The sequence below is a fragment of the Carassius auratus genome, chromosome 42 (assembly GCF_003368295.1).
Source record: "Carassius auratus strain Wakin chromosome 42, ASM336829v1, whole genome shotgun sequence".
Classification (NCBI taxonomy): domain Eukaryota; kingdom Metazoa; phylum Chordata; class Actinopteri; order Cypriniformes; family Cyprinidae; genus Carassius; species Carassius auratus.
The window spans coordinates 9,496,505-9,508,890 of record NC_039284.1 but is presented as its reverse complement, the minus strand read 5'-3'; the positions used below and the strand labels follow the sequence as shown (position 1 = coordinate 9,508,890).

The 12,386-nt window shown below is 37.2% G+C and overlaps 1 protein-coding gene across 2 annotated transcripts in view; it reads right to left on the bottom strand.

Annotated features, from left to right (window-relative positions):
* Positions 1-377: 377 nt before the first annotated feature.
* LOC113060578 (probable E3 ubiquitin-protein ligase RNF144A-A) overlaps positions 378-12,386 on the bottom strand; it is a 31,213-nt gene continuing 19,204 nt past the window's right edge. For both annotated transcript variants that reach the window (XM_026229599.1, XM_026229600.1), the window contains exons 3-8: positions 11,560-11,664; positions 10,159-10,219; positions 7,138-7,348; positions 4,726-4,873; positions 4,444-4,533; positions 378-1,726 (exon numbers count right to left, since the gene is read on the bottom strand). In XM_026229599.1, coding sequence (XP_026085384.1) covers positions 1,595-1,726; positions 4,444-4,533; positions 4,726-4,873; positions 7,138-7,348; positions 10,159-10,219; positions 11,560-11,664 — 747 coding nt within the window. In that variant the 3' untranslated portion in view covers positions 378-1,594. The remainder of the gene's footprint in view (positions 1,727-4,443; positions 4,534-4,725; positions 4,874-7,137; positions 7,349-10,158; positions 10,220-11,559; positions 11,665-12,386) is intronic.

Below are 12,386 nucleotides of genomic sequence, written 5' to 3'. Positions count from 1 at the left end.
ACTGATCAACTCAGTTTTGAACATAAGTTGAGATTTTTTTCCTTTTTTTAACTAAGTTACACTAACTTGCCCATTGCAACCATTCAGTTCAAGACAGCAGAAACTATATATTTTTTAATCTTCAAGTTATTTGAACTTGCATAGAAACAGTGCTAGACTTGTAAATATGTTAAGCCAAACAGTCTTGAAATCTGCGTACAATCCCAGCCAGAATTAAGGACTGTTCCAAAATGTCAAAATGTTTTTGTTATAAAAAATGTATGCAAGTTTCAAACTATTTGACAAAATTTACAAGATGAGCAGACGTCACATTTCACTGGAAAATTAAAATAGAAATAAACAAAATGTAATTAAAGACAGGTTAAAAAATGTTTTAGTTGGTTTCTGTATTTTGACAGTTCTGGTTTAAGCATTGGGTGTTCAGATAAGGTTAAAGTATCGTTTGAGTGACACTTTCAGTAGCTCAATATTTGGCATTGCAACTCACAGAACAGCCCTACTTTGGAATCATATTTATGCTTTAAATGCAGGGAGGTCAGTGACTCAATCTGAAGGCAAAAAATTACACTTAAAGCAACACTATGAACATTTTGGCGCTCTAGCGGTTAATAAACAGAACTGCACGCATCCCGCGGAAGAACATTCGAACCGGAGCTACTTCTCCAAGTTTATGTCTAAGGCGATTCGCGTAGGTATGTGTTACTCCGCAGCGGTGACGATCCGACCAGGCTACAATAGTCCACAAATAATCACTTATTATAAATTAACCGCAGTGATGTGAGATAAGACAAAAAGGCGGTTTGGTAGATTAATTTATGATGTACTCGCTCATTATATACATTTAGCATATTTTGAACGCAGAAAAATTTGCATAATGTTGCTTTAAGTGCACTGAGCGAAATTTCAATGGTAAATATCATCTGATGACATCAACAGCCAAAATATCTGCCAAATTAAACTAGGGTTGTCAATAGTTTCAGACAGAAAGACAATAACTTGACATGAAAATACAAACATGCTATTAAAAAAAGGCTAAATTTAGCTGTAAATAAACATTTAAAGTAGCATTTTAGCTGTACATTTGACCCCAAACTGAAATCTACTGACTTTAGAGCATTTAAAGTGACAAAAAAGCCCCGTATCTGTGCAAAACATTTAATAAAGAATATGCTGTGTGACTGAAATGCTACTATGCACACAGAAACAGACATAAACACATTGAATATATGTTCTATTAGAACAGAACCCTCCTGAACAGCCACATATGAGAAACATTCACCAAACAAACAAGCGCCCGGATGGAGCAGCGCTGTGCTCCTTCAGTAACATCCCTTTTGTTACTGCGGAGGGAACCCCCACCTCTCGAATCCTCCACCTTAGCAAGCAGCAGGCTTATGAAGTCTCCTTTAGTCCCTGGCAGGATGGAGCCTACTGTCAGCTGTGACAGTAACCGTGGCGTGAGATGGCTCGTGTTGTGGCTTCAAATGCGCAAGTCCCACCAGTTGATGAAGAGCTCGAAGGCGGAGGAGGAAAAGAAAAACAATTAAAGGAGATGACCGGAATTCCTGGTACAGGGACTGCTCACGCCGGGCTGTTAGGTGGGTAAAGGGTCATCGTCACCTTTACTGCACTTGCACTTACAGCACAGCACGAATGGTGTAGCGAGCAGCAGGAACGGAGAAGCCACCAGTAAGAGGAGGCCGAAACCGGCGAAGATACCAACAACCTGTGGAGAAGGAGACGAAGACAACATATGAGTGTCAATCAGATATAAGATAAAAAAATAAAAAAAAACAAACAACAACAACAACACACACTACAGGACATGTACCAAGTTATCTTGTACTTGTATTCTTCACTGTATTCATATTGGCTTTGAAAAAACCTTTATATAAGACAAGTTTAATGCCATGTGGCTTAACCATCAAGTAAAAATGTACATTAATGTAAATGTACATTTCTTTACACATTAAAAACATCTGAGTGTATCTCAATCTTAAGATAAAAAAAAAAAAAAATTAATATATTTTTCAAATATTAAATCTATACTTTCTTTTTAAACAAATATAACTTGGAAATAAAATATTTTTTAATCATATTATATGAAGTATAAGAAGCTTTTAGGAAATTGCACCAGTGCTAGTGCTAGTCTCACCTTAAAAGGTCAAATTATCTGATATTTTAAGACAATTTGAAGCAGTTTTTTCTTCTTAAAAAAATATCAACAGACGTAATAAAAAGGCAAGATTTTAGATTATTTTAATGTGTTTTTCTTTATTACCATATCAGGACATGCCAATATATTTTAAATAAAGAATATTTATTTTTGATCTTGAATTGAATTTTTAAATATTGTTAGCTAAATTAATAGTTTATTTTTTTGATTGACACTTTGTCATTGATATGATCATATGAACTGTCGTTGTTTTGAAACAATGTGAAAATGATTCACGATAATCTTTTTTTTTTGTTTTTTTTCGGGGAAAGCAAAGCTATATATGAACACATCCGTTTCCTAATTTTGCTACCCCTTCTTCTCCCCATCATTTTTCTGCACTCTTTCTACTCTGCTGTCAATCAATAAACTGTGAACCCTGCACGCCTATAGAATAACTGACACCAAAAATCCCACTTGCAAAAAACATTTATTCAGAAACATTTTGAATCAAAATACATTTTACGTTGCAGAATAAATGTAGATTTTTTTTGCAAGCTGGAAAAGTGTGCATGTTTTTAGTTCTACTATGCTATCAATAAAAGTGAGAAAAGATACGAATAAAAAAAAAAATTGGGCAAAAAGACCCAAACAAACACATTTTTGATGTAGCATCATCCTCCACCACATAGGGGCATCAGATCCTAACAACTGATCACTTTTACAAACCGGAACAGAGACCGAGTTCATTTCATGCATGAACTATATATTTAAAAGCGGTCACGATCATGGGCCAACAAAATTCCACATACTCCACATGACTGTAGGGCAGAGCACCATGTAAAACAATTTCTGAACAGGGAATAGGATACAACTGACCTCTATCTCCAAGCAGAATCTTCTCAACATTCCGAGGAAGACAATTACACCCATTTATCATGGGACAAAGTTCAGTGTTGCACACTATTTCTGTTTCTATGTAAATTGCCCTCAATTTATTTCTCTCTTCCTCAGAGCAGAGAATGGCAGAGCAGCATAATGAAGAGTGTTGGCAAACCCGGGACCGGCTGAGCCCACCAGCTCCATCTTTACTAATTCATAAAGAATCTAATTTCTGATGCTTCTTGGCTGGGGATTTATAAAATGTAAATCTTGTGCGCTCTTATGAAGCTTAATATGACTCACTCCTCCCTGCAGAGCAACAGATGTCTTTGTGCAAAAGTACTGAAAGCTCCTCACAGTTTCACGGCCATCTCACCTTTATGATATTATGTTCATTATATGAAATGATGAGTGTGTGAAGAATCTTTCTGACAGTTCAAAAGATGAATAAGGGATTTAGAATTACACCTCAAAATTAAAATAAAAAAAACATTTTGCATAAAAGAAAATTGACAGTTAAGGTTATTTTAGATTTTTTTACATCTACATTTCATAATAATTAAGCAAATTTCCCCTTAAAACTGTCATTATTATAAATGCAAAAAAAAAATAATAGTAATTTAATACTGAAAAAAAAAAACTGATACATGTTTTTTATAATTATTATTATTTAAATCCAATTTTAGGTTACACCATTACAAATGGCACCATGATGTATATTTATCTTCACACAGAAATAATATTACATAGTATATTCATTCTGTTTCAAGAAAGAAAATTAGGAGCGAAGTTCCCAATTTGCAAAGCAAAGTTTTGGAGGACTGTTTCAAACCCCATGTTTCTCTCAGTTCCTAATGAAATCGCTTCGAGGCTTTTCCCAACGCTATTTGTGCTGATCTCTGAACCATAAGAAAATTTATTATTTCAAAGCTATTAAGAAATACATAATGGACAGTGGGTCTAATGAGCCTTATGTTGAAAACTGTTGAAAACTGTCTTTCATTCAAGGACGAAGTTGGCGTTATTAGTATACTTTCATAAAATTAGCCTTTTTCAATGTAATATTCTCCTATTATTATTTAGTCTAAGAAATGAAACCCAAAGAGAGGAGGGAGTACCCGAGTCTGAATTGCTCTTCTAAATATATGTCTGGTTATACTCCTCTTCTGCATCATTTGATGAATAATTTTAGTGTCTTTGTGCCAAAGTGACCATCTTGCATTATAATCTGCTGTGAAACAGCAGGCATCACTTGCTCGAGAACAGACATCCACTCACTTCCTGAATAAACACTGTCTGAATGGATGCCTGTGACTCCGTCACGTGTAGGCACACGTGCATTCATTCTGATCTCAGAGGAGAAAAAAGGGGGAAGAAAACGTGTGCTCCTTCCCGTGAGCGCCCACCTGCGTTCTGTGCCAGATCATGGAGGCTCTGGAGTGGCCTAACTTGTTCCGGCAGGGTCCTTTGTCATAATGGATCAGGAGGAAGTCGTCCTGTCAAACACACAACGTTACCAGAGGCCGGTCATTATTTACGTGGGTGTTCGCAACAGCTGTGTGAAGGACACTGATTGCATTCACGGCCTTGATTGAAGGACTAACATGCAGCAGCCACTTGACCATAAAAAACACAGTAAGATAACAGCACGATGTTACTAGTGTTAAGCTGAGTTATTGAGCACTTACGTCCAGAGACTCCAGGCAGTACCAGCAGAAAGCATGCTTGCAGTTCTTACACATCATCTGGGCACAGCCCTCGTCTCTTTCTATATAGACTTTACATTTGGGACAGCGTTTGATGGGGGCGTCGTCATCGTCAGCCTTAAAGAACGAACTGGGAAAAAATAAGTAATAGTAAGAGTTAAATTAACCCTTTTCTTGTTTTGGGTTGTGGGGTGCAAGACAAAACACTGGTACCCATCATATAGTGCACTCATTTTCCCCACCCAGACAGGTCCTTCTCTTGTATATGTACTAAAGAGTTGTGCGCCAGGGACAGTGTTCAGTGGTAATGGAGAGGCTGACCCACAGGGACCGAGCTGACAGGTACAAGCCCATTCATTTCCAGGACAGTTCCCAATCTATTGATCTGAGGGAAGTGGCACTGTGCAGCAAGCTTCTCACGGCCTGTTAAACAGAGTCTGACTCAGTACTGCAACACTGCAGTCTGGTAAAGTACAGTAGTATTAGTGATCATGAGAATACTAGCAATATGATTATTTCTGATTATATATACACTGCTGTTCAAAAGTTTGGGGTCAGTATGATTTGGTTTATTTTTTTGAAAGACATTGATTCAAGGACACCTTAAATTGATTAAAAGGTGTCATTAAAAACATTTATATTGTTATTTTAAAAAATATTTGAAATAAATGCTGTTTTTTTGAACATTCCATTTATCATAGAAACCTCAATCCACAAAAAAACATTAAGCAACATGATAAAATATTAAGCACTATTAAACTCATTTCTTGAACACCAAATGAGAATATTAGAATGATTTCTGAAAGATCATGTGACACTGAACACTGGAGTTATGGTTATATATTAATGGATATACATTGAGGACAACATTATATGGCATGTGAAATGCATTTAAATGTAAACCTTTATTTTTTTTGGAGGGGGGTGGGGGAGATATTCAGCAGGAAATCCTTTAGGGTTAAGTGAGCTTATGAACTCTAATAAGGTAAGACATTATTGATATTTGTTCTCTGCCCACACAGCCATAGCAGGGCTCAACAGTAAGGATGGCTGCTGGCCTGAGGCCAATGTGAGAGAGTTTTAGGCCAGTTGCCAATGAAAGTTTTACATTTACTGATCTTGTTCATCCATTTTTAAGCACTGTGATCTATTGTACAATGTTGATGCAAATTCTGTTGATTTGTCATCCAGATAATGTTATCCAGCTGGCTAACACAAAAATGACCCAATGATCCTGAAGAATGTATTATTTGAGTAATGTTTGTCAGTGATGTTTTGAATTGCATGCCATTATTTTTCACTAAAAAGTGCTGTATAATTTCCAGTTTGTTGGAAATTTAATTTTTGTGTGGATTTTTTATTTTTTTTTAATGGATAAATTAATGAATAGAAAAGAAAGCTAAACATTTCATTAAAAAGTGAAAATGTTAGTAGAGCAAGTAAAAATGTCACTGGCTAGTCTGGGTCAGCCAAAAATATTCATAGTTGAACCGTGCTTTTTTTGCTTTATTATTTCAAAATTGAATTTAAAAATGTTTTATAAAACTATTTAATATATTTAAATACTTGAACTTTTTTAAGAGTCTGGTCAGCTCACAGTTCCTTAAGGAACCAACAGCCCGTTTAAAGAGTAGATGGAGTCTAATTTGATTTCATGCTGTCTAAAAACGGTTTATTTCACGCTGAGATATACTTTGGAGTTTAGGCTCAATCTCAAACATGAAATGATATAAAATTAAAAGGCTCTCTGCAGTATTATCACTAGTGTGCATTATTGAAGCAATTCACTTCAGAGCAGGGGAGACTGTTCAATTCCTGTATGACCAAAGATCAAGGATCAGAAACTCTGCTCAACGATGCTTTTGGTTTTGAATAAAGTGTGCATGTGACAGGAATGTCAGATAACACCTGTGCATGAATCTCTGGCTTACTGAGCAAAGAGAAAAGCGCTCTTCAACAACCAGAAGCAGAAGATCCATTGTTAAGACTGAATGATGAGTACGTTCAATAGTGCAGAAAAAACACAGACGGATTACAGTAATTCATTTCAAATCTCATGTGGACTTATCAACATTGAACATCATTAGACGGAACATGCCTCATCGTGACAGCTGGATCCACATAAGGACCAGTCGGGAGGATGGGAGCGTTTAAATGTACATCAAAGAAACAAAACTACACCGAAGCGCAGCTGCTGATGAATGAGGAGGAGAAAGATTTAAAGGAATATTCCATGTTCAATACAAGAAAAGCTCAATCAACAACTACTGTGGCAAAATGGAAGTCAAAAGATGATTATTATTAACTCATCCTTTGTATTTATAATACAAGTGAATCAATACAACTGATTTTGCTTTAAAGCAAACGGGTTAGAATTTTAACTGGCCGCAGTACCTGCTCTCTCCAGGTAGAAATGTGGTGATGGGAAGGTTCTCTTGGCAGTCTTGGTCCGGGTGCCAGCTGGCCTTGCAGACAGAGCAGAACTCGAGTGTGCAAACGCTGCACCGCACCAACTGTGGAAGCGCCGTGTCAGACTCCTTCAGCTTGCACACGGCCTGGCACGTGGAGGACGGGCACCAGGTCCGGCTCGGGTCCAGCAACACTTCTGCAGGGGGTGAGAGATGAGAGATCAGACGTGGTTTCCGCAAGTGTATTTTAGGCTGCTTACTAGAGACGGAGGGGTGATAGGAAAGAGCAGCTATGGCCTCATAAGCCCCTCAGGAACAAGATACCAGAGCTATTACCAATCATAGCTGTGCATAATTTCAGTAGATACATTAGATTTCATTAAAACAAAAAGCTGCATGAGGTCTTGGCGTTGACATTCTATAAGAATGTACATTGATAGTGTACGTATAAGTCACGTCGCTGAAAACTGAGTAATCACTGTCCCAATGTGTAGCAAGCCAGGGTCTTTAGCGTTTCCCAGATTCATGTACACGATATACTGATTCACGAGCTTGGGAGCTAGGCAGCCGATTGAGAAGCAGCCATTGTTTCTAGGTTGTTCTTGGTGGTTGCCAGGTGACCTGGGTTTGCATCAGAAGAGCCAACCCCTATGTCCCTATGATATTCTGGTCTCTATATATAGCTTTGAATGATGCCAATTCAATAAGAAATTAGAGACATAATTATACGTTTCATAATGGTTTTACAGGTTCTTCTGCCAGACGAATGCATAAAAGCTTTGTTAGTGATATATGGCTAAGTTCGGTTATGTATGTAATGTGCGGTTGGGGGTAATTACGTTAGAAAGTGGCCTTTTATAATATCCGCTGACTGCCATTTTTAGCTGTCTTGTTGAGTCAGGAAGGCATGCATTTTCATCGGTCCCCGAGTGCACGGTGAGGATCTCACAAACCGAACACACTCCCGCTCGTCCTCTCCATCTGACACGGCTGTCCACGCATGGCTCTTGGCTCAGTTTCTGGGAGTGTGGTTATGTTATAGCCACCATTCCGCTCCAGTTTTCTGGAACACTGATTGGCTAATGAACGCATTTTAATTCTCTCTCTCTCACTCGCTCTCTGCAAGTCTCTCATTTATGATGATGTTGCTGGAATGGTTCTCATACGAAAGCATGAAAACCTTGAATTCAAACCAAAGAGACACAGAAAGGGAGGATCACAGCATGGGACCTCGTAACTACATGTATTTTTTCTCCCTTTTCAAAAGCAATGGAATGACCTGGAAGGGGGTGAACAGAGAGTATATCTCAAGCAAAAGTATCCTGTGGTGAAAAACTACTGGAGACTATCAGAGTCTAGAGTCTGGGATCCCCTACTGATGGAAATAATGAAAGAAGATTCATATGGTACAGAGCCTCTGGTCTTTTCTGTTTAAGGGAACATGCATGCAAGCGTATCCAATTAACACGGGTTTAATTTACTCTAAGTTTTTAATCTTGCAGATTTCTGACTTGAAGCTACATTTGTTAAAAATGTAAGGCATTTGAGGTCAGTACACGGACCGATTCAGATACAGGGATGGAACACAAAGACTCTTCATTTTAACTTCACTTAATTCTTTTTAAATCCCAGGTTAAGTCCACCCTGAGTTTGACATTTGTAATTTTGACAGAGGGCTTAAAAGCTTTAAATTCTGGATAATGTAGCCAAGAAATTGCACTGCCAAAGCTAGCCAAAAAGATGGGCCTCTTGCACTTCTAAATTGTTAGCCAAGGATAATTTTTAACCATAGATTATTGTGATCCTGGGTTTTAACACTGTTCAAAGTTTACCTTGGGTTACAAAATTTCAGAAGAACTGGCCAAGTTAAGGCTGCTCTCAGCGGGTTCATGGGTGCTGAATGGCCGCTGACGCCCTGGAGCATCTCCCAAAACTCTTAAAGCTACATTCCGTGACACAAAAACAGTATTATTTATAAAATGATAAGTGTATTTTTCCCCCATGACATGCTGTGAGAAATACTAAAAAGCTGAGTTATACAAACGGTGAAACAGTTGGAGTAGTTTTATCACTAGAATATGAATTTAAATAGGCAAATTAATATAATAGATTCACTGAGGTATATACCACTGTGGATCTATCAAAATATTGCCATTTATCCTGACGTCATCCTGACCAGCTTGACATGGCTGGCTCAACCAATGGTATAAGTTTGGGGCGGAGCTATTTGCTGTCTGGGGGAGTGTTTTAGAAACCTGTTTGAAAACAATCATTAATCACTCTTCTGAAACACAATTTCCACCATCTTATTTTTAACAGAAGAGCAGGTATGGCCATTTCTAGCTTGAATGTCAGTTATGCTTCTTGATATTGCAAGCTGGTATTTGTTACTTGTATTATTTCAATGTATTATTGGAATAATCATCACACTGGTTTTTAGCTATATCTAGTGTTTTGTGTCCTTATGTTATTCTTCTAGTTATTTACCTATACTGGCTAATGAATCAGAAGTTTCGCACATGCTCAAGAAAAAAAAAAAAAAGATGGTTAGAATATGTTTTAAGATTCAAAACTGAATGTCAGGAGTGTGGTATGGTTGTGTCAGCATTAGTTTTGAAACTTCGGTGTTCATGTGGACAAAGCAGGTTTTAATCTGGCATTTGGTTTTTCTTTCACGCAAATGATAAAAAAAAAAAAAAAACAACAACAAAAAAAAAAACAGTTAACACAATGAAGCAGAGTTAAATCAGGTGTCGGCAGGTGTTAAATCAGGTCTCATTGTTAAAAATGCAGAGAGCACAGGTAAAAGCCTCCATTGTGTGCCAGCATGAGGTCAGCTGGACATAAACAAGTCCACTCACATCCCTTTCATCCTCACATGTACACCTGTGCCGGTCAATTTGACAGTAAGCATGGAGCTCACCATCAACAAACACACACGTGCCTCATCTGCTGCTTTCTGATACTAATTGCCCCCCTGATGAACAGACATCTGCTTTCCACTTACCCTTCTCAAACTGCAGCTTCCTGTACCTCTGCATTATCTCTGCGGCCACCATGCATTCAATCTGAGAGAGAAACAGAGAGAACAATCAATTATGAAACAATGTGGTCTGCCGGATCCGAAAGCACTCTTCGTTTCGCACTTAGCATTTCAATTTGATCTGGATAAACACACAGCCAACATTAAATATGGTGTTCAATCTAATCACTGTCTCAAGATCAAACAACACAGCAGGAATATGCTTAGTGAATTTTTGCAGTTGAGTTTGGTGATGCTAGCGGTGCAGAAATGACATGCTTCAGTTTTTAAGGATAGCCAAAAGACACTTTAGTGGCTCATCTGGGACTGACTCATCTGGTTTAGCTGCTTTGAAACGGAACGAGCCAGCCATCCTCACAATGAGCCTGCAGCGCAGAGGAGGAACCCTGCCCTCCGACTGACCTCATACATGGAAGGATTTTGTGGTGCAAGCCAACGAGGGGAGAGTCCGACAGGAGAGGTTTCAGCATCCAATTTATACTAAAATGGTTTTAATCTCCTCTTGATGAGATACGGATACGTTTTTAGATTTTTATTTGGAAAGTAATGTATTTGTTTTTTATAATGTGTGTTTTTTTTTTTTTTTTTTCAGAGGCTGTGACTAAAGCAGGGTTTGTTGAAAAAAAAAACTGATTAGCATAACTACAGCATAAAATGTTTAACAGATCATAAGCTCTGTATTTTTTAATGTATTTTAGTTCTTATAATTTGTATTTTACATCTTCAAGGCCTCCTAAAACTGATTTGTTGAGAACCCTGGTGCTAAAACTATAAAGTCCCTGCCATGAATGCTGCTTTAAAAAAATTAAGTAAAATGTATACAAAATTCATGATTATGTAGACTACCATTTAACATTTGGGAGCAGTAAGAAAAAAACGTTTTAAATGTATTAAAAGTCTCTTATGCTCATCAAGGCTGTATTTATTTGACCTAAAATAAGAGTAAAATAGTAGTTTTGTTAAATATTATTATATTTTAAAATGTCATTTATTCCTGTGGCAAAGCTGAGTCTTCAGTGTCACGTGATCCTTAAAAATCATTCTATGTTAATTTAATGCTCAAGAATCATTTATTATTATTATTATTATCGTCAATGTTGACAACAGTTGTGTTACTTAATATCCACAAATGGTTTTTTTTCATTATTGTTTGATGAACAGAAAGTTGAAAAGAACAGTGTTTATTTGATTAGAAATATAACAATGTAGACCGGTTTTACTTCTTTTTTTTCACTTTTGACTAGTGCAGTTAATGCTTCCTTCCTGAATAAATTTAATGATTTCTAAAAAAAAAAAAAAAAAAAACATAATTGTACCCACAAATCACGACCTACTCTTATGAACAGTAGTGTATGTTGACATTACCTCATTTTCTTGTAAATGTCCACGTTTTGGACAGGCTGAGTCTGGACAGCTGATGGCTGTTTCGAAGCCCTCCTTGATGAGAAGTTCCACATAATGCTTCAGGCACTAATAAAAAGACATTAAAAATCCGTTAATAAAAAGAAAATGTCAAAAAAATATATTATGGGTAAGCAAATTCAGCTTTTAACGACCTGTTTAAATTGCTCAATATGTCTGTGCGAGTGTGAGTACAGAAGCACTTAACCACTAGTAATGAACTGTTAACTTCCTCAAAACAATTACGATGTGTAACATCTCAATTTAACGAAGACGCAGTCACTTGTCCAAGACTAATTATCCTTCAGTGTTAGCAATTTGTGAACACACTGTTTTAATAGGCTGAGGTTTTTTTATGCTTCAGGAGAGAAAAAGAGGTAAATGTTTTTCTCTTTCCCACTCTCTCTCTAAACATAAAATACAAAAAAATTAAATTAAATTAAATTAAAATATCAGACAAATAACATTTCGATCCAAACAGACCAATAAACTAAATGGATTTGAGCTTTTAGGAAAGCTCGCCAAGGACAATTCTGAGGGAGTTGTTTCCATAAACATTCTTCGCTTAAGACACAAAGGCAGTTTTGTCTTTAGTGAGCTCACACACAACCAAGACAAGGCCTCTAAGAGTCAGACGAGGAGGTGATTTCCCTTTACCCTACTTCAGAAGATTCCCTTTCCCCAAATGTTGCTTGTAACCTCAAGACATAAATAAAACTGGCCTCAGATCAGTGTAAGAACACAGCAAAGGGAAACTGCAGAAGAAGCCTCAAATATTTATCAATGGACTG